The sequence below is a fragment of the Zootoca vivipara genome, chromosome 11 (assembly GCF_965207765.1).
Source record: "Zootoca vivipara chromosome 11, rZooViv2.hap1.1, whole genome shotgun sequence".
NCBI lineage: Eukaryota > Metazoa > Chordata > Lepidosauria > Squamata > Lacertidae > Zootoca > Zootoca vivipara.
The window spans coordinates 6,061,089-6,084,358 of NC_142594.1; the positions used below are offsets into that span (position 1 = coordinate 6,061,089).

The 23,270-nt window shown below is 45.7% G+C and overlaps 1 protein-coding gene across 4 annotated transcripts in view; it reads left to right on the forward strand.

Moving 5' to 3' along the window:
- Positions 1–23,270, forward strand: part of ELMO1 (engulfment and cell motility 1) — a 305,776-nt gene that overhangs the window by 149,825 nt on the left and 132,681 nt on the right. For all 4 annotated transcript variants that reach the window (XM_088653940.1, XM_035129257.3, XM_035129258.3 and 1 more), the window contains one exon: positions 13,664–13,772. In XM_088653940.1, the coding sequence (XP_088510066.1) occupies positions 13,664–13,772 (109 nt within the window). The remainder of the gene's footprint in view (positions 1–13,663; positions 13,773–23,270) is intronic.

Genomic DNA, 23,270 nt, shown 5'->3' on the forward strand with positions numbered 1-23,270 from the left:
ACTTAATGCTGGTCTAGTTGATGGCAGCTGAAAGATTCATAGTTGTTATATAAATCCCATAGACTGTTTTAAAGGAGATGAATACTTTTTAAAAATAGTTCTTATATCGTTTATCATTTCATATGTGATGCTTTGAGTCTGAAAGCAAATGGATGAGCTGTTTCCCTCGCTGGTTTTTTCCCCTGAAAACAAAGATTGTTTTATTTCCTGTTGTGTGAGTGCTAACAAAATTAGAATTTATGAAGTTACAGTTCTGCTTTCCAAGGCGCTCTGCCTCATATCACTTTCATTGTTCTAAGGCAGGGGTTGGCAAACTAAGGCCCGCGGGCCGGATCAGGCCCAATCGCCTTCAGGATCCAGCCCACGGAATGTCCGTGGATCGGCATGGGGATTCTGTTCGTTCGGGCTGTGCCATTTTTTTCCTGCGCCATTCCATCCCCCCCCCCTCCCACACACTGCGGCGGCACCTCCTCCCTCCCTCCTCCTGGCTTCTCCTCGCCCTGCCTAGAGGAGGAAGGGGGCTGGGCTGAGCTGGCTAAGAGCCATTTTAAGCAGCCCCGCTCCGGAGCCAGCCCTTTCACGCCGCTCATCTTCCTGCCATCACCGCCACCGTGGTGCTCCTGTGGGCCAGAGAGTGGAGCGGATGAGCTCCCTCTGCCTACCCACGAGAAGCAGCGGCGGTGGCAGTGGCATTGGTGGTGGCAGCAGCAGCCCCAGGGAAGGTAAGCACAGCGGCTGGGGGGGGAGGAAAGGAGGACTACTTGCCCCCCTCGCCTCTTCTTCCAGCTCCCCCCCCCCCCGGTGCCGCTTCTCCAGCCCGCCACAAGGTCCGAGGGATAGTGGACCGACCCGCGGCTAAAGAATTTTGCCAACCCCTGTTCTAAGGGTCAAAAACCTTCTTTGGGGCTGAGGGCTCCAATAGTTGTATGGAAAGCTGCTGTGGGGGAAGGGGCACCACACTTTTGTACTGGATGGAACCAGACCCACACACAACCACAGATCCTTAAAACACAAAGAAAGAAAGAACTATTTTCCATGGAAACAGACATACAGTGGTACCTCGACTTACAAAGGCGATCCGTTCCGTAAGTCGAAACCTTCGGTTGTCTAAGCGTCTATTTTGCGCATGCGCGTAGCTCGATTTTGCGCTTCTGTGCATGTGCAGAACGCGCGCGGCGAAAAGACTTCCGGGTTTGCCGACTTCGGAAGTCGAGGCATTCGGATGTCGAGGTACCACTGTATCAGTGTCTCCTTATCTTAACAGTGCAAACGGCAAAAAGAACTTGGTATTCCCAGCAGAATGCGAATAGTTTGCAGCTATTAAGGGACTCAAACTTTATGCAATTGCATCAGAACTACTGCATGCATGCAGCTGCAAATACATGGACTTCTTTTTGCATATGTGTGGGAAACACAAGTCTGCTACAAACACACACTTTGCAGAGCATCAAAGCCATTTTCTCTCTCTGCTGTACAGCTGTAGGAGGGGATTGAAAGGGCCAGATGCAGTCTTGCTGTGAGCGAGAGCTGGTTTGTGGGTTCAGGATTCCCCACCCCCCTGTTCTAGCGTGTTCTGTTCTGTTTTTCTCTTTTACATACTGATCAAATTCAGTCCTGTGTTCAAGTGGAGATGAGAGGGGTCATGGAGGAACTGGGAGGAGATTCACAGGATTATTTCTAATAATTGGATGGATGAACAGTGTCAATTCCAGACAAAATGACTGGTGTGGATTCGGCCAGAGTCTGGCAAACTTGCTAGTGTTTTATGTTGAGAAAGCTGTTCTATCCAAATTGCTCTCCTTGCAACCTCTGAAGAGATTATAGCAAGCCTGAGTGGCATGCCTTGGACTTCGGAAGTCCCTGTTTGCTTTTGCACATAGTCCTGGTGGGTTGTGGGTTAAACCACAGAGTCTAGGGCTTGCTGATCAGAAGGTCAGCGGTTCGAATCCCTGCAACGGGGTGAGCTCCCGTCGTTCGGTCCCAGCTCCTGCCCACCTAGCAGTTCGAAAGCACATCAAAGTGCAAGTAGATAAATAGGGACCGCTCCGGCGGGAAGGTAAACGGCGTTTCCTTGGGCTGCTCTGGTTCGCCAGAAGCGGCTTTGTCATGCTGGCCACCGGAAGCTGTCTGTGGACAAACGCCGGCTCCCTTGGTCTATAGAGCGAGATGAGCGCCGCAACCCCAGAGTCGGACACGACTGGACCTGGTGGTCAGGGGCCCCTTTACCTTTACCTTACCTGGTGGGTTGATATTGGCTTTTGAAAATGCATTATTTGAAAGCGATAATCCCACACATTTACTACCGGTATCTATGCACAACACGGCAGTATGTTCTATAGCCTTTGAAACAAATTCACCAAATTTCTGAAGAGCATTAGAAAAATCAAATCCTTAAAAAAACAAAAAACCCAATCCTGGCCTTGATCACTTGTAGCCACCGAGTGATGAAGCATTTGCACAATTTGGATTCTCACTTTCTGACAGGCGGTTTAAATCAGTTGCTACTTGCCTTTTTAAGACATCAGAAATCTTGATGGAGGAGGAGGTTTGCTTCAGAAGCCACAAAGGTGCAGACAAATGCAGCCATTCTCTGTAGACCATTCAAGATGTAATTAGGTTGAGTCAGTCAGCTTGGGCGCTGCCTACTTCATAACCTCTGCATTTGTTGTATAGAAGGCAGCCTACACATCCTTCCGGAGGCTCCAGAAAAAGCCTTCTGCCCACTCACGTTATCTTCTTCAAAAATGAGTTGTTAGATATTTTGTGTGATCGTTTCTGAAGTGAAATTTTAACATGGTGCTTATTCAGAAATATGCGGGTAGGAACGCAGTTACCTTTGGGGAAAGGCTAAGGCTGTGATTCTTTTACTTCCCACAAAAGCAGAAAAGAAAATTACTCTTTACTAATTACTTTCTATTAAGTTACTCCTCCTAATGCATCACATTCAGAACATTGCTTGAGAGGCTGTTATGTTCCCAATCTGTTGTGCGATCGCATCTCCACTGTGTGTATTTTCTCTCTGGCTTCTCTTCATCTGTTCTTCCTCTCTTCCTTCTCCTCTGAAGTCCCTTTTTGTGTTTGCTGCCATTTGTTTTATGCAATGTTTTGTTTCTTTAAAAAAATGTTTAGGGGCACTCTCATTTTCCTACTCATATTGAAATACTGCCCCTCAATGAGGCCAAACTTAGATTCACAAAATGTTTAGAGGGATGCGTACCCCTGCGCCCCCCAGAAAAAAGCACTGGTTTTATAGCCTCTAGAGGTATTCCCCCTTCCTTGTTTTTCATGCTGGTTTTTTAAGTGCAGAACTGGCCAATGATATTTTGGCCCTGAGGCAGAGCAGCAAATTGTAGCCCCTTCCCAACCAAGATGTCTAGCACCCATCCCCGTTGTCATCCAGGGCATAGCTGCCAAGTCTCCCGTATTCCCCGGGAAACCCCCGTTTTTCCAGCTGTTCCCAGCTGAAAAAATTGATTTTTTTTGTTTTTTCCGGGTTTATTCTGGCACGGCGGCCATTTTGGAACTGGGCGGAGCATGCTCAGAAACGACTTTTGATGCTGCTCTGCCCAGTTCCAAAATGGCTGCAGCGCGATTTCCGGTCTGCTACTTCTGGTCCGATCCCTTATTTTTCCGGCAGGAACTTGGCAGGTTTGATCCAGGGCAGGCAATTTCACAAGTGCCTCTCCCCACAAAGCAGTCAGAGGCAGCAGCACTGTATGTGTCTGAATGCTTGTCATTGGGAACGATGAACAAAATCTTGTGACAGCAACATCCTTAGTTTAACCATGTACTGTGTGTAGAAATACTTCGTAGTTTTCCGCTTCATTGCATGGCCACAGCTTCTAGTGCTGGGGGGGGGGGAGAGGACCTCTCTGCCCACTGTCTCCACACTCTGTAATTTTATATACAGTGGTACCTTGGTTTGCATATGTCTTGGTTTGCATACGTTTTATATTACAAACAGGTCAAACCTGGAAGTGCATGTCCCAGTTTGCAACCTTTTTTTGGATTACAACCCATTTTTTTTAGATTACGAACAATTTTTGGGGGGAGGCCCCATTGGCAAAAGCACGCCTTGGGTTACATACAACCTGTTCTGGTTTATGAACGGATCTCTGGAACCGATTATGGTTGTAAACCAAGGTACCACTGTATCTCTGCCATGTCACTGAACTTGCCTTTTTTTTCCTAAACCTAAAAGCTCCACATGTACTTTTGACCTGAGTGTGGTCATTTGTAATCCATTTAAGCTTTTGCCTAGGTTTAGTCAGATTGAATAATTTGGCTCTTCTGTTTTCTTCTTTTAGTGTATTCATTCTTATTAATGGCACGTTGTATTCAAAATAAAATCTGTGAACTGCTTTGGGAGGCTGAAAAGTGCTATATATAAAATACACAGAACAAAACAAAATAATGATTATAAAAAGGGATAATAGGGCTGCATTGCCCATGTAAGTTAAAAAAAATTATGCTGTGTTGAAAAAAACTGGGCAGGTGCAAGCCAGTGGTAAGTGATGATCCAATAAGAAGCCTTGCCTACAGCTCATGCTTTGTCTAGCGTAAGGCAAACCATGAGTCTTAGTTCAGATGCAATGACTAGTCCATGGCTTAGTTCCTTGAAGTGCAGCAGTAGGCAGTGGCGTTCCTATCCCAGCTGGTACCGGGGGTGGCGCCTGCGCGGCGCCCGTGCAGAATCACACACGTGCGCACTCCACACGGGATGGGGCACATGTGGAGTCTGCACGGCACCCCGTACGGAGGGGCTGCTCGCAAGAGGCGCACTGCTCTGCCCAACTCAGGGAGGGAGGGGAGAGCGAGGCAGCGGCCCGTCACCTCCCCAGCCAGCAAGCTCTGTGATCTCTTTGGAGGAGGGCAGGAGTGAGGAGGGACAAAGACAGGCATCCCCAAACTTTGGCCCTCCAGATGTTTTGGACTACAATTCCCATCATCCCTGACCACTGGTCCTGTTGTGTGGCGATACCCCGAGTTCTCCCCGAGAGAAATAAAGACACATTGCATAAGGTTAATGGGCATAGAAGGCCACAACTTTATTGATTACGGATGTAGAGGGGTATTGGCATAGGTATTGGATCTAACCGACTATATCTGACTCCAGCCCGCTCTGCTGGCAGTCTGTGAACGGTTAACCACCATTGCATGAGTCCTGCGATGCACATCAACTAGGAACTCATCCTGGGGCCACCACTAGGGGGCGTGCCCTCTGGTCCTCACCTACCACGGCTTCGGACTTGGCAACGCCCCAGACTCCTTAAGGGAGTGCCCTTCCGCATTTCGGGGAGGTGATGGCAGCAACCTCCCCCCCGCACCTGTACCTTCACGAGATAATCCAATGCCTACCACCAATCGAGCCCCAAAGAGGGGCTCGCCGCCAATACCCTTACAGCCGCAACCAATACCTAATAGCACCTAGAATGTCAGCAGGAGCCGGTTCCGAAAGAGCGAGGAGGATTCCCCACCGCGCGCTCACTTAAATGTGCGAGCCACACACCCCGGGACATCCAGATTGGATGCGCCGAGGGCACACCGCGGCGGGGAATCGACCAATGGGCTGGGGGGGAATGCTAACCATTCCCCCCCCCACGTGAAGGACTTGTGGGCCCACAACATCTCCTCTCCCTCAGGAGGGAAGAGATTTTAGCTAGGGATCATGTGAGTTGTAGGCCAAAACATCTGGAGGGCTGCAGTTTGGGGATGCCTGGACTAAGGAGAGAGGGGGGGGCAGAAGCGTTGCCAGCTCCTTCCTTCACATCTCCCCCCATTGCGCTTCGGCAGAACTGCAGTTCATTTCCCGGCAGGGATGCCGAGAGAGCCCGCGGCAGTTTGCTGGAGTGAAGCAAGCAAAGCTCTTACCTTGGGGCCTCTCTGGGGTCTGCATACGCAGCTCAGGAGAGAGCTGAGCGCGTCTTCTCCCCTCAGCTCTTATCCCACGGAGGAGGTGAAAGGTGGGTTCGGGACCTGTGAGAAGCCAGCAGGTGCCTGCTGCAAACTTTGGCTTGTCCAAGTTTCTCGCTCCCTCCTTTTTTTCTTATCCCCTCAGCGCGGCCACTTCCCTGCTTCTCCCGTGCTCTGGCTACGTGGTGGGCTCCCGCCTCCCCCCCCTCAATGGTACGGACGGAGCACGGTCTCCCGCCTCCAAGTGGCAGCCGCTGCTGAGCCCCTTGGAGGAGCTGAGGTGCTGCTCTCTTTCGCCTCCTTGGCCACTACCCGCCCTTTATCCCGAGCTCAGAGGGTGCCCACACACACCAGGACATGCCTGCCCTGCTGGTTCACTGCGCCCACCTGCCCGCTGGCCAGAGCCACCTCCGGCCTCACCCCGTTTTGGGTAACTGGATGCCGCAGCAGCCCATGTCAGGCGCGTGCGGAGCTTGCTAGGCTGGGGAGAGCGAGGCAGTGGCCTGTCACCTCTCCAGCCCAGCAAGCTCCGCCTCTGCGCATGGCCCCACCATAGCTGCCAAGTCTCCCGTATTCCCCGGGAAACCCCCGTTTTCTAGCTGTTCTCAGCTGAAAAAACGGATTTTTTTGTTTTTCCCCGGTTTATTCTGGTGCGACAGCCATTTTGGAACTGGGCAAAGCAGCATCAAAAGTCGCTTCTGAGCATGCTCCGCCCAGTTCAAAAATGGCGGCAGCGCTACTTCCGGTCTTCTACTTCCGGTCCGGTCCCTTATTTCTCCCACAGCAACTTGGTAGGCATGGGCCCCGCCCCACCCCGCCGGCCACTGTTGAGTGGCGGATGGCAGCCAGCAGCATCAGGGGCGGCCTCTCCGCGATGGCGGCTGTTGTCGGTAGAGGTGCAGAGAGGCTAGGGGGCATGACCACGAGAGGAGAGGAGCTGCAGTGATTTTTCCTCTGAGTGCCTGCGCACTCGTGTGTTTTTGTGTAGCCATGGTTGCCTGTGTGATTTGCAGTAGATTGGCAAGGATTTCTGATTCCCATTTGTTTAACAGAGGCAGCAATGAACTGAGGCCTTGTCTCAGTTATACTGCTGAAATGAAGAAAGCCGGGCGATTTAACAGGAGTGGATTTTTGCGTGGAAGGACTATGTGCTCTATTCAGTTCTGCTACTTAAAATAAATCCCCGGAGTCATACTTATTTAATCTGAAAGTTGCTTCTCTTGCACCAGGCCACCAGATTCCAGGCTCCTAGGAAAAAACAAAGTAGGACCCACAAGCCTGAAGTCTGCCCATAGAGCACTGATACTGTTATATAAGCGTATTTAGTTTCAGCAGTGGAAGGGAAATTGTGCCTAAACCCTACTATTTTTCCTAGCTTAGCCTGTTTTGCTCTGCTTAATATTTCTCTACCAGCACTTTCTCCGGTCTCACCCAATTCATGTGGTTCCCCCACAGTCTTCTGGGATGTTTCTTAACTAGTATGGAGGAATATTCAAACAGCAGAGCCACATTGCAAGCAATCATGTTTGGTAACATGAGGTGCCTTAATTAACAAAGCTGTGGGAGTTCGCTGGTGGAGACTGAAACTACCAGAAACATAAATGCATTTTTCTTTATGTGGCTAAATATTCATTTCCATGCTCCTTTAATAACTTTTTATATAAAAAAATGATAATGAAGAACAATTAAAAGTTTGTACGAAAATGGAAAATATGATGTACGGCTTCACCTAGAGTAGATCATGCACATCTAATCAGATAATTTTTCAGCAAGTTAACTCACACAGGTCTTTTGTTTTGAATACGAGTACTGTAAATGTAATGATTTGGCCACACTATAGTCCAGCACACATTTTGACAGAGGGCAACATAGGAAATATCTGTTTGGGATGCTTCTGATCATTGTTGCAATTTTGACTCCTAGGAGCTCAGATGTGCCAGATCAAGCAATGCCATCCATACAGGACAAAGCACCTTCATATGCTCATTTACAGATCTGGCCCGATGTGGTCTAAGTTGATATGCAAGGTGCCAAGAGGAGGTCTTCAACAATCCTCCTTGCTGAGACCCTTTAACTCAGGCATCTCCAAACTGCAGCCCTCCAGATGTTTTGGCCTACAACTCCCATGATCCCCAGCTAACAGGACCAGTGGTCAGGGAAAATGGAAATTGTAGTCCAAAACATCTGGAGGGCCGACGTTTGGGGGTGCCTGCTTTAACTGATCATGCAGGGATTTATCAGTTTTCTCTTGAGCTGTTGTGGTAGGCATATTGCATTTTCTGCGTTGTCATAACAGTCTACTGTAACTGCAAAATCTAGTACAATGGCTTATTTCCTAATGTTCCTTACCATAGTCTGGATTCTGATAGCAAAAATAAAAAATAGATTTGGTGGGAGCAGTTAGCAGTACCACTGTTCTTATACCACTGATCTCCCTATCATTTTTTCTTAAACACAAAATAACACTATTTAAATCCACCAGTTCTATTTAAGACCAGTCTTTCTTTCTTTCTTTCTTTCTTTCTTTCTTTCTTTCTTTCTTTCTTTCTTTCTTTCTTTCTTTCTTTCTTTCTTGTTTTTGTATACTCACACTTGCAGACATTAACTAGGGGGGGAGTGGATAATTTGGAATGGCACATCCACTGACGCTGCGTGCAGATACACAACTACCTAGAATATTTGTTTTAATCAAGGATAGCCAACATGGTCCCCTCTAGATGAGGTTTCAGTGCAATTCCCATCTTCCCGACAATTGGTCATGTTGGCTGGGGCTGAAAGGGAGTCAAACAACTTCTAGAGGGCTTCACCTTGGTCCCCCTGCTTTTAGTTGCGTTTTCAAAATGGAGCGGAAAACAAAAGGCAGTTTTGCAGGCATTGACACCAGTGAACGAAAGGTCTTGAACTAGCTCAGAACTGTGAGCCTTAATGAAGGGACGAAATATACTCAGGCACAGCTACAAAGGAACAACTCACTTAAACCATTTTAACACAGGAGATGTGGACTTGAAGGCAGCCAATAATCTTGATTGAAATCTACTCTTTTCCATATAAGCTTCTGCTGATGGTATCACTCAACTCTGGTGTTTTGAAGCATCGTCAATCATTTGTTGCAATAGAGCATGAAAAATATTCCAGTATAATGGCAGATTACCAATATGGTCATTGCTTTAAATATCTATTGCTAAACTTGGTAATATGGTTTTCCCCGTGGTTATTTATACTGGCCAGCTTCCCATGGCATTATAATAAAAGTGAGGGTGTACTTTTTTTGCCAGTACATCGGAATTGCTAGCTGTGCTCCTCAGAATGAGGAGCCTTTCCTTAGTGGTAAATATGGACAGATGTTGAAAGCTGTTTTGCATATCAATTACTCAAAGTGCCGTTTTATTTGCCATATAAATTACGCCAAAGTTTCTCAGCTGGTTCTCAGATCGTCTTATGGATTGCTGTAACCCTGCCTTATGAGACATGCAGACTCACTGCCACCATTAAATATTTTATCCACTCATGAAAACTTAATATGCTGGACTAATGTGAGAACTAGCAAATGGAATTGCGAGAACCAAGACATTACAGAGTCCGTTGCCTTATTCTCTTCTCTATCCTTTCATTTTACTTTGTCTCGTCATTTATTTTTATTACCCATTTCTATTATCAGTATCTAAATTGCCAACCAAATAGCACCTTCTGTTATGTAGGGTTTAATTTTTGTTACGAGAGAGTAGCAGGCATGAGGGATGGAGGGATCTAATATCAGTAGTGATAGGTACCATGCCTGCGTTTTTTTGGCTCAGCCTTTTTATCATCTCTGCCATACTTGAGAACTGTTAGTTTTCCGCTGTGAAAGACTCTAAAGCAGAAGGAGTGAGTCATTCAATATGTACTATGTTCCTGAAGGGAATCTGCAGAAGTGTAAAAGCAAGAAATTGCAGAAGCGTTTCTTAGGTTACCTGCAGTTCTTTACCCGTAGCATTTTGCAACTAGGTGTAGTTTAAACCTTTATTTTTGCAGCAGGGAGAAAAGAATGCTTTGAGAAACCAAGGGTGTTGATTTCTCAGCCACCAAGTGTCCGCATGGGCTGCTGAGTTTCTGCCACTTTCTCCATCATCAAAGACTAGGAGCCAGAGATATTTGGCAAGTCTACCGTGTTTCTGTTTAGTCGCCAGTTTGTCCTGTGCTGAAATTCTTGATGTTTGGCACGTTTATGAGATGAGAGCACAGAGGCTTTACTTCACCCCCTGCACAATGTCCCCATATTAAGATGCTATTATATGGGAAAGGAGTGAATTTTAAGGGGAGGGGTTCTTCAGAAACTATTTTTATTTTTTATTTATGTCATTTACATCTGTTCTTCCTTGAAGAATCTCATAGCAGCTGCAGAGCCTCTCACAGCCATGAGATGTAGGTTAGGCTAAGAGTGGCTTTTCCAAGACAACCAAGATCATAGCGAGCATGGGTATGACTCATGGTTTTTCATACTGAAGCCTGACACCATGATCTAAGCAAGTTATAACCCCAGGGAGCATGGTGTTGTTGTTGTTGTTGTTGTTGTTTAGTCGTGTCCGACTCTTCGTGACCCCATGGATCATAGCACGCCAGGCACTCCTGTCTTTCACTGCCTCCCGCAGTTTGGTCAAACTCATGTTCGTAGCTTCGAGAACACTGTCCAACCATCTCATCCTCTGTCGCCCCCTTCTCCTTGTGCCCTCAATCTTTCCCAACATCAGGGTCTTTTCCAGGGAGTCTTCTCTTCTCATGAGGTGGCCAAAGTATTGGAGCCTCAGCTTCAGGATCTGTCCTTCCAGTGAGCACTCAGGGCTGATTTCCTTCAGAATGGATAGGTTTGATCTTCTTGCAGTCCATGGGACTCTCAAGAGTCTCCTCCAGCACCATAATTCAAAAGCATCAGTTCTTCGGCGATCAGCCTTCTTTATGGTCCATCTCTCTTTCATACTAAAGCCTGACACCATGACCTAAGCAAGTTATAACCCCAGCGAGCATGGTATTGCTCAAGTATAACCCCTGCCCCAGCAAACATGGAGGACTCGTCTGCCCTCTTTAGGCCATGGAAGCCTTTTTCATCCTGGTGTCCTTCAGATGTTCTGGCAATGATCAGAAGCGCTTCTCTAGAACATTCAGAGACCCACTGTCCAAATGGCTGCACACTTTGGAGGAAAAAGTCACTTGCCTTGAGTGACCTTGACTCTGGAGTTGTTGCAGTTCTAGATGAAGTACCCAATGCCAGAGGTGTGGGATCAGTTTCCGCAGCTGGCTGATATCGACATATATGCTCAGAGATTTGCACTCGTTTACAATTTTCTACCAAGACCCAAGTTCAAGGCGTTGCTATTAGCAATCCAAAGCAGTACGCAGTCCGGCTGGGAATTGTGTTCCAATCTGCAACCCAAGTGCAGGACAGTTGTATGTGAAATGCTCCATCTCTAAAGGCCACAGTTGTACTTCTCTGCACTTTATCCACATTATTTACTCTTGTTGGAGAGAAGTGGGGTGGAGAAATACATGACATTACACCAGGTTGCATATTTGCAGAAATACATGTTATTGCAGAGGGAACTTGTTGAGGAGAGGGCAGAAATTATGAGGGCAAAGAACAGTGGGATGGAGAGAGGATGTCATAGGGAGTACTTCATTTTTGTGAGTAAACTTGGGGGGTGGGGAAGCCTGACCACTGAAATTGTAATCTGGATATTTTCTTTCTTTCTTTCTTTCTTTCTTTCTTTCTTTCTTTCTTTCTTTCTTTCTTTCTTTCTTTCTTTCTTCTTTCTTTCTAGTAGAAACATTGATTGGGTTGTTTCCCAACAATTATCAAAGGCTAGAAACTTGTGGTTTTGCTTTTTTAATGAAAGGTGAGGTTCTCAGGATCCAACTCAAACCCACCATCCAGTTAGATGTGATGTTAGCAGCAGCATTTTTGTGTTTTATAGTGCAATTGCAACCATTTCCCCTCTGGTTTTGGGCCAAGGCTTAAAAAGACAAAAGTTGTCTTATGCTCAGCTGTAGGCAGAGCTATATCAGGCGAAAATGTTTCACTCCTCAGCTATGTTGAAAGTACTGCTTGGTGCATAAACCAAACGTTTCTATCTCCAGTGCTCTAGACAATCCTTTTTCTCCCAGATATCAACTCGAGGTGAAATTAATTGCTCTGCAGATAGCTCTCACAAAGCCAACATATCACTTTAGTTTCTAAAAATGCTAATTTGGGAACTAAGGTGGGATTTAGTGCAGGAGTGTAGTTTAGCCTTAATTTTCGTATTTATAATATCTAAAGATTGCATAATGACTATAACATTTGGTGTATATCACTCTACCCTATTTATAGTCTTTTGTGCACATTAGTATGGTGGTTTTCAAAGCGTGTTCTTAGGCAACCCTGGGTTCCTTGGAAGATTATCAGGAAATTCCCTGAAAAATTGTACTATCTATTTTCTCTGGCAATGCACAGCTGCAGAGGGGGGTTGTGTACCTTCTAGAGCACAGATCTTCCAAGCAAATATGATGGTGCTCAACATGCCTGGGTGATAGTGGGCACTAACTCTGAGAATAATGTCCTGGGCTTCTCTGCTATGAGTACGGTGTTTGTTTGTTTGTTTGCAAAAGATGTATAAGGCTTCATCAACAAACAAACTAGTATGTAAATGGTTGCATGAACTAAAGGATATAAGTTGGAAAACCACTGCAGTAAGGGAATAAAAGTATTAACATGTTATAGTGGCATAGCTGCCAAGTCTCCCGTTTTCCCCGGGAAATCCCTGTTTTTCCAGCTGTTCCTAGCTGAAAAAATGGAATTTTTTTTGTAACCCCCCCCCCCGGTTTATTCTGGCGCGGTGGCCATTTTGGAACTGGGCAGAGCATGCTCAGAAGTGACTTTTGATGCTGCTCTGCCCAGTTCCAAAATGGCTGCAGTGCGACTTCTGGTGCGGTGGCCATTTTGGAACTGGGCAAAGCAGCATCAAAAGTCACTTCTGAGCATGCTCCGCCCAGTTCCAAAATGGCGGCAGCGCTACTTCCGGTCTGCTATTTCCGGCCCGGTCCCTTATTTCTCTGACAGCAACTTGGCAGGTATGTATAGTGGCCTGATTTCCACTTAATGCAAAGCCATGGTTTAGTCCAGTGTTTCTCAACCAGTGTGCCTCCAGATGTTTTGGGACTACAACTCCCATCATTCCTGACCACTGGTCTTGCTAGCTAGGGATGATGGGAGTTGTAGTCCCAAAACATCTGGAGGCACACTGGTTGGGAAACACTGGTTTAGTCTATCTTTACCATAGTCTATTGGCTGCTAACCAATGACTTTCATAAGCCATTGGTTGGTTTATAAGCCTTGGTTAACCATGGCTTGGCATTACATGCGAACCCACTCCTCATCCTTGTGCCAGAAGCAGATGTAGAGGTTGCTCTCACCATACAGCTGTTCTGAGTGTTGCTTTGCCTAAAGCAAGCTAGGAACATAGCCCCCCCCCCTCAAAGTTAACTCATATGAATTTAACCATTGTTAGAAGGGGAACAAAAATAATTTATCCTGTTTGAAGCTCATCTGACATTGACCCTCCTGCTTACTTTATTTATGTGTACCTTATTCATCAATTGGTTTGTGAACTTCCTTGAGAAGGCTCTTTGCCTTGAAAGGTAGCATACGAATATTTAAATAAGTTGAACTCTGTTTATGATGCTTACTGAGAAGACAAGGCTATTCCTGTTGTAAACGATCAGTTCTTTCTTCCTGTTTCAGATTGTATTAGAAAACAGCAGCCGTGAAGACAAGCATGAATGTCCTTTTGGTCGAAGTAGTATCGAATTAACCAAGATGCTGTGTGATATCCTGAAAGTAGGAGAGTTGCGTAAGTATGATCTGTGCATTGTAAGCAGGCATTTTGTAGTGTACTGAGAGTAGTCTGGTGAACTCCATCACAACATTTCCTACAGACTCCACCCACCCACCCACCCTGTGTTCAAAATTAGCAGGATGCCAGGCGCATTTTGCACCTAAAGATTTTCCTTTTGCGAGCACCTCAAAAAGTCTGGGTGCCATTTTTTTGCGCCTCAAGGATTACTGAAATGCATTTGCTTTGAAGCCTCAAAGTAACAATAGGCAATATGTTAAGGAGTTGAACAATAAAGAGTAGAGTGTTTTGAAAACAGCCCCCCCCCCGGACTGGATTTTCAATGAATTTTAATGACTCTTCCGCCCCCCCCCCCTCAATGCTGCAATGCCATACATACTCAACTTGTGCATTGCCAAATATCATAGCTTTGGGTGTTATTTTCAGTTTTTGCTTTTTAAAAACTTATTAAAATACTTAATTGCCACCTGTGATGCGGGCATCTCAAAGCAACATACAGCAAATCATAAAATACAATTAAAAATTCAGTTAAAACAATCAGAAACAATTAATGACAATCAAGCGGCTCCAAAAAGAATTCTCCAGTGGTGGACATCAGTAGGCAGCAATTATTCTGTATTCTGTTATTCTGTATTGCTGGCTTTTGCTGTAATAAAAACTGAGTCCTGAGTAGGCAGCAATAAACGGTGGGTTTTGCAGCTTCTGGTTTCTCCGGTGGGGCTCTCTCTATACTTCTCCCTGCTTCCACTGCTGCCACCATGCTGGGAAACGAGCCAGGGTTTGGCTCGCTGTGACATCTGAACCCAGGCTCGTGGTTTGTTTTCCCCAAAACACCAAGTCCCAAACAAACCTTGGTTACCACTCACAAGCTGGGATATCACAGCAAACTAGACCGGGAAACAACAGGAGAGAAGCAGGGTGAAAACCTTTCCGCAGTGGGAGCCAGCATGTTCACTGTCAGCCGGAGTGGGGGGGGGGGCTACATTCTTCAGCCCAAGGGTTGCAACTGCTCATGAGGAATCTTGCAGGAGTTATATGCCAGTGGCAAAAGTGGGTTGGGCCAGAAATAGAAATGGGGAGAATGACAGGCGTGGTTCTTATTTCTGTGCAATCTGCTGAATTCCAGCCATAGCTACACCTGGGCAAACACAGGACGTTGCCTCTGTTCAAAGCACTGCCGGAGGGTCAGAGTAGGGCTCACGGGAGGTCCTGGGGGCCAAATAGAGAGGGCCAGAGGGCAGTTCCCGAGCCCTGCGTTAAACCATTGTCTGTTTTTAGACAGCAACTATGGTGTGTGAACCAGGTCACGGTATCTGCTCAGTCCTATGGTTTAATGTGGTCATTTTATCTGCTCACTTGATGTCATGTTGAAGGTGCTAAGATACCGTGTCAAATTTTCCTGTAGTTTTAGGAATGCTATGCATATCGGTGTGAGTAAAAGGACAAGGCAAAGGAATTCAGGAGCCCAAGGCTTTCTCTTGCTGCTGCTCCTTTGACTTGCTAGGCAGAATGGTCAACTTTCTGTAGGCCCATAAAAGTTTGTTGTTGTTTTTTGGCTAGTGCTCTAAAGAATGTGGAAACCATTTGGAAATTGGATGAATTCTATTCCTGAGCATTTTCCAGAACTGCAGTAAATGCCACACATTCGAACTGTTTTCATTTATGGCCCAATTCAAGCAACTTAGGGGATAGCATTGCCATCTTTAATGGACAATACTTTACGATCTAGTTTTTCTGTTTAGAACTTTGTTTGGCGTTAACAGGGAGTGTGTTGCATAGAATAACCACAGCATAGAAGTATTTACAAGCAAACTATATTTCTTCCAAAGAAAATATGTAGTTTTGATGTATCAGGTGCTCTGTGTTCCGCAAACACATACATCTGATTTGTTATGCTGAGCTGTGAGAACTGTCACTTTTAGGAGAGCTTACAGAATGATTCCTTCTATTGACAATAAAGGCTGTATTGCTCAATAAAATCTGCAGTCCTGCAGTAATCTGTCACAGTCTAGGACAAAGGTATATCTGACAGTTTAAATGCTTAATATTTCAAAATATGTATTTATGCCACAATTGCTCCTCCTGAAGAAATTCATAGCTTGCTGGCGTTGCACAGGAATGCACTTTTAAAAATAACTTCTGAAATCCATAATTTAAAAGGCACTATGAGTTCCTTCCGTCTTGTGGAATAGTTAATGATCAAAACTTTGTTAAAGTGCGAAGTTGGTGATTCAGCCTTCAAAAAATACTATACAATCTAGTGCTTGCCATAAAAACATAATTAAAACTGTTAGAATTGTATTTAAATGATGTAAGACACCAAGAGCCATATCAGGTTTTTTTTTACTGTCCACACCAATATGTATTTAAAAGTGCAAAGATTGTTGCAATACTTCATTACATTATTTGAAAGGTACCTAGACCATTCAGCTTATTTCCTACACTTTGCAAACTGCAACTGCATATATACTGTAAGATCAGCGACAGGTACCATGGATAGTGGCGCTCAACCACCTTACTAAATGTTGTGGGTTCAAGACCCGGCTGGCAGCTTCCGAGATGATTTTTGCAAAGTGAGCTCACGGTTGGGTGCATTGAGGCCGCCCGGGTGGTGTCAATAGCTTTGGGGGGAAGGGGATTAGACACTGAAGATATTGGTTGGCTGTGCTGCTGGTCAGATCAGTACTTTATGTGAATGAAACTCTTGTGGTTTTATCACATGGCTTGCTAGGAATTGAACGGATATACCAAACTTCTGATCGAATTTGTGACATACTGATCTTAGCGTGTAGCCACATGCCTACACCTGAATTGAAAGGCCTAACTGTATGTTACCTTTAAATGCATGGTTGCCACTATTTTCTCCTCCCATCTCTTGGCAACCTTTAGTTACATCAGACATGTATTATGACATCATAATGCTCAGCATTTCCTTGCTCACCTGCAGCCAGTTAAGTGGGACCTAAGAAACAAGGAGAGCTGTGTTGGTGATTTAAGGTAATTTAAGCTTGGCATTTAAGGTAATACAGTACGTAGTTCGGCTCTGACAGACTATCACAGTGATGGCGAACCTATGACACACGTGGTTGCCCATCACTGGACTATCAGAAACAATTACCCTGCAGCATTTGCAGTGGAATACTTAAACTGGAAGTGGCAGAGCAGCGGGTGGCGCTGTGGTCTAAACCACAGAGCCTAGGGCTTGCCGGTCAGAAGGTCGGCGGTTCGAATCTCCATGACGGTGTGAGCTCCTGTTGCTCGGTCCCTGCTCCTGCCAACATATCAGTTCGAAAGCACATCATGTGCAAGTAGATAAATAGGTTTTGTCCGGCGGAAAGATAAACAGCATTTCCGTGCGCTGCTCTGGTTCGCCAGAAGTGGCTTTGTCATGCTGGCCACATGACCCGGAAGCTGTACACCAGCTCCCTTGGCCAGTAAAGCGAGATGAGCACCGCAAGCCCAGAGTCGTCCGCGACTGGACCTAACGGTAAGGGGTCCCTTTACCTTTACATAAGCTTGGTGTTTAAGGTGATACGTAGTTCGGCCCTGACAGACTATCAGAAACAATTCCCCTGCAGCATTTGCAGTGGGATACTTAAACCAGAAGGGCAGAGCAGCCTTTGGCGGAGCTGCTGCGCCACATTCACTCTTGGTCAAAAAGGCCCTGTGAATTTGCTGTCTGTGTTTGGGCTCCCAGCTGGACTATTGTCACGCAGTCTTTGGCTCTTTGCTATTGTTGTTAATCATTTTGTGCAAGTTAAAGTTCCTCTGCCTGTGATTCTATGATATCTGCAGCCTGGTGTTTGCAGGCTAATCTGCGGAACCATCAAGGGTAAGTCAAGATTGGCAGCTGGAGGTCCCTTGAATTGTGGAATAATTATTGTAATAGCTGCTTTCCCTAGCACAGCCTTAACATTCGGGTGACAGGAGCTGCTTTGTAGCTAAGGGCATGCCAGAGTATAGTTTTTGAGTATGTTGAAATAAGACAGATGTTCAGCTCTGAAAGATTCCCCCATTGGTAGCATTTAGCCCTTTAAAAAGATCTGTATTTAACTTTTATTACGAGCCATGCAGGGTTATGTGACTCATGTTGTTCATAATCTTTAAGGAGGCCTTTTTTGTGTGTGAGCAAACATATTTTAGCATTTGCTTCTGCTTTTAATGTGGAGGGATTACATTCTGATAGGCATTCATTGTTAGCCTTGTTAAGCATTTCAGCTCTGATTATTGACAAAGCAGCTTTTACAGGCGAGGATATTGTGATAGCCAAGAAGGAAATGTGGAAGCATTTGTGTTTGTTTTAGATTAACCACAGAAAGCCAGGTTATTTGAGCCTAGAAAACTGTGGTTAGTATTACAGTCAAACCTTGGTTTGCGACCACCTCAGTTTGCGACTGCTTCGGTTTCCGACCACCGCAGACCTGGAAGTGTTTACATCCGGGTTCCACGGCGCTCGGATGTGCAGAAATAATTTGCGCAGCGCGCGCATGCGCAGAAACAATCTGTGCAGCGTGCACAGAAGCGCTCTATCGCCGTTTTGCGCACGCGCAGAAGCATACCTTCGGGGAGCGACCGATTCGGGGAGCAACCGGCTCCGCGGAACGGATTGCAGTCGCAAACCGAGGTACCACTGTACTTACTGTTAATTTCAAGCCAGCTAATGTCAAACCATTGTTACTGAAGCGGACTTGTTTATACTAACTACAGTGGTACCCCGCAAGACAAATGCCTCTTGCAATGAAAAACTCGCAAGATGAAAGCGTTTTGCGTTGCACGAGGCGTCTCACAAGATGAAGTTTCCTATGGCCGCGCTTCGCAAGACAAATAGGAACGCATTAATTAAATGTGTAAACCGGGTAAGCCAGCTAAATGGTAAACCGTGCTTCGCAAGATGAAATTTTCGCTATATGAAGCGACTCGCAGAACGAATTAATTTCGTCTTGCGAGGTACCACTGTATATAAATAAAAATGTAATTGTCTGTTTGTTACCAATCTATGCTCTCCAAAAGTACTTGACCGATTGCTTTGAAATTTTGACACAATGTTGCATTCAAATATGGGAGTGTTTTTATATACCTAGATTACATAGATGTCTCACCCGTGACCTTCTTTTTTAGAAAAACCTTCTTCCAAAGTTAGTTGTATTACCATCTGCTGGATGTCAAAGCAGCACAGCTGAGGATGTCTCAGCTGCTGCCATTGGCTACAGAGTATCTATGACATCACAATAACATGGCATTGCCCAGCCAGGGGAACTGGCCAGGCCCTTCCCAAGATGCACATGGGGTGTGCGGATGGAAGAGAGAGAGGGGTTGGGGTGACGGGCTCCATCACACAGGAGGAAGATGACGTCTCACAGTGTTGGGACCAGAGAGAGAGGTGTCATGACATCTGGAGTGAGAAACTGGGGTGCTGAGTAGGGGAGGGCTGTGCCATTGGGGAGGATGAATGGGGTGGGGTGGGGTGGATGTAACAGAACAAACCTGTTTGGAGGGGAGATGATTGCCACAGCAACACGTGGCCGGGAACAGCTAGTAGTTAATAACAATTAACCACACTTCTGAGTCCAGAGAACACAACAAACTCTGGTTAATCTAAAGCTGAAGCGAAAATCCCACAATGCGGCTGCTTTGTATTCATGTGGAAAACACAATCCTATCTCTTACCAAGTAATGTTTCTTTTTGGATTTTTAATGCAAATTGTAGGCAGACCTTTCTTAGTACAACTGGTATTGATTCTCTTGGAAGTACCCAAGGAGGTACTTCAGATGTGGCCAAAGACTTGAGCAAATTCAGGGTGTCCCCCCCCCCTTTGTTGCTTTAGTGATATTGTCATCACCAATGCTCAGTTTCAAAGCGGTTTGTTATAAAGTTGAAAGTTGGACACACCAAATAAATTGTGCTGTTCTGTGGATCCCAACTGAAAACCGCATTTCAGCCCAGACACTGAGGTACAGCTCCGAGAGCCTTCTGGCAGTCCCCTCCCTACGAGAAGTGAGGTTACAGGGAACCAGGCAGAGGGCGTCCTCCCATCAGATGTCAAAGAAATAAACAACCATCTGACTATTAGAAGACATCTGAAGGCAGCCCTGTTTAGGGAAATTTTTAATGTCTGATGTTTTATCGTGTTTTCAATATTCTGTTGTGAGCCGCCCAGAGTGGCTGGGGAAACCCAGCCAGATGGGCAGGGTATAAATATTATTATTATTATTATTATTATTATTATTATTATTATTTATTATAACAAAATAGCTGAAATAGTTATACAAGCAGATGAAGTCTTTGAAAGAATCTTCAAGAAAACTTGCCATTTTCCTTCCTTGCATTTATCAGTAGTCCATTTGGCAACAGCGCTTAGCTTTGAAGTATCAGGAAATTAACAGGGCATATATTGCTAGTTCCTTGCCAACAGATCCCTTTGCCCATAAAAACTAATGTAAATGAGTAACTGCACAGTGAAACCAGCTCTGCAATTAGGGCAGGATACTTAACTGTGGGCCACTGGTGTTCTAGTCCACTTTGAAGTTTCATCTATCACTTTTTCTCTGCCTAAAACGTTCTTGCTAATGAAAGGCTTAAGAAAATTAGCTTCTAACCATTAAACTTTGCTTGCCCTTCTCAGAGATCCGTAGATCAGTTTAAGCCATGACCAGGAAAAGCTGCAAGCCCCCAGGCTTTTGCAGGCTTTTAAAAGAAGTCAGCTGAACTTTCAGTACTGCTGGCTCAGTAAAACAGAGGTCAGTGTGGCATTTTGGAACTGTATTATGGTTTGGCTCTAATTATAATGGGAAGAGACCTGGAGGGCCATCTATTTTTGGTATTTAAGCCGTATATTGTATTCCCTGCACAGGTAGGAGGATTGTTGCAGGTATTGCAGGAACTGCAAAACTGGAAATGATTATTTTTGAGAGCATAAATTGCGTGAAGGTTAGGAAGGAATATGTAGGCAAGTAGTATCATGCCCTGCATTCAGTATATGCACTTAGATTTTGTTTTGTTTTGCAAAGGTAACGTGAAGATCCCAGGCTAAAAACAGAACAAGATAATTGCCTTTAGATTGCACTTAGTCAGGACTAATGTTTCACATTGATTTCAATGGAACCTGAGTATAACTAAACCCTACATGCCTTCCTAATTTTATTCATCTACTCCATTCCACAAACCACTGGGTTTTGCCTTGATCTAGGTCTCAAGGTTTAAACGCAAGTTCAAGTAGTTTGACAGAGAAACTAGGTCACTCGGTAGAGCACAAGACTCTTAATTTCAGAGTCATGGGTTCAAGCCCCACATTCAGCAAAAGATTCCTGCATTGCCGGGGGTTGGACTAGATGACTGTTGTGGTCCCTTCCAGCTCTATTAACAATTTTATGATTCTGTGATTTCACTCTGGGAGTTGGACAAGATTTGTTTGGTGCCTGCATTGGATGCAGACTGATCATGATATTTGCGTGGAGAAAGAATTCTAGCCAAGCTCACATTGTCGAGTAATCCTGTTTCAGCACCCCCAGCCCCACCCAGGTTGCATGCTATGTGATTTGGCACTCTTTGATTCATCTAAATCTATTTGCTCTACCTTCACGTTTTGTGCGGCGTACCTACTGTCTGATTGTGATGTGCTGTGGTCTGGATAATCGGTGGCCTTTTGGTCCCCTTAGTGGAAAGATTCTGTCGTAATACTCATAGTATTAGATGGTTCCATCTGTCAAAGTACCCTTCTTCCCCAATCAAGTAGCCATCTTGGTGGAACTCGAGCAACTAGCCACTGTACTAAGCTTGAGCAACTCTTGTCCATCTTTTACTTTTCTTCCTAATCTCTTGCACAGACAGCCGACACCTCTGTAATATATCCTGGACTGTTGAGATGAGAGAGGGAGGGAAGAAACAGTAACACAAAGCCCTCACTTCCTATTCTCCCATGAAAGTTACTGTTTTAGTGGAAAGACCAAGAAACAAATCAGGAGAGTTGTACTACCCCTGCATTTTTTGAGAGCTATGCCTGATTGGCCAGGCATTGGTCATCACCCAAATACAGTAGTAATGTTCAGTTGAAAATAGGATGTGCCAGGCAAACTGCACCTTGGTTCATATGCTCCAGGCAGTGACCTTCGTGGGATGGAGCAATGAGCAGTGGAATCCCTGGTTCATGCATTGTTTGATGTTTGTGGGCAAGAGGAAAGTATCAGCATGCTCTTTCTCCACGCAAAGGCCACCAGAGGCATGGAGGAAGGAGCAGGTATGCTCTGGAAGAACAAAAGCCCCATGGTTAGCCTGGCAACAGTGTCATCTGTCGAGGCAGCTACCACCTGGCATGGAGGAAGGAACAGATTGTGGAAAGGGCAACCAGGGGACATACACTGAATATGAAGGCAGCTACTTACCTGACAGGTCACCTGTATGGGAACATAACTGATCAACCCACTTCGTTGTTGTTGTTTAGTCGTTTCCGACTCTTCGTGACCCCATGGACCAGAGCACGCCAGGCACTCCTGTCTTCAACTGCCTCCTGCAATTTGGTCATACTCATGTTAGTAGCTTCGAGAGCACTGTCCAACCATCTCATCCTCTGTCGTCCCCTTCTCCTAGTGCCCTCCATCTTTCCCAACATCAGGGTCTTTTCCAGGGAGTCTTCTCTTCTCATGAGGTGGCCAAAGTATTGGAGCCTCAGCTTCACGATCTGTCCTTCCAGTGAGCACTCAGGGCTGATTTCCTTCAGAATGGATAGGTTTGATCTTCTTGCAGTCCATGGGACTCTCAAGAGTCTCCTCCAGCACCATAATTCAAAAGCATCAATTCTTCGGCGCTCAGCCTTCTTCATGGTCCAGCTCTCACTTCCATACATCACTACTGGGAAAACCATAGCTTTAACTATATGGACCTTTGTCGGCAAGGTGATGTCTCTGCTTTTTAAGATGCTGTCTAGGTTTGTCACTGCTTTTCTCCCAAGAAGCAGGCGTCTTTTAATTTCGTGACTGCTGTCACCATCTGCAGTGATCATAGAGCCACAAACAGGCTACCCTAACGAAATAGAAGAGATTTAATTTGAGCTCAAGCTCCCCAATCCTGGCACTAGAACAATTCCATATTTTCCATATACTGTTTTTTGCTGTGTCAAAAAAATATGGGGGGGGGGGACATCGCCGCCAATTGCTATACAACCTGCCCACCACTGCAAATCACACGCATTGACACGGCCACCAATCGTCTGCACGCTCGCCGCCAAAAGCCCAACTGACCACTCGACGCAACCACAGCCGATTGCATGCACGCCTCAAGGCTGCCACATCCAATCGTCGCAGCCAATCGTCAGCAGGCCTTGCCGCACCAACCAATCACACACCCAATCGCCTCTGACAATCACCTGCTGGCTGTTGCCACCAATCTCCCGTCCCCCCTGCGCTATCTGCGATTTTTGCCTATTATTTCTAAAAAAAACCTTTCGTCGTACACGGAAAAAATACGGTAATGTATTAGCTAAGACCATAGGTTTTCCTTGT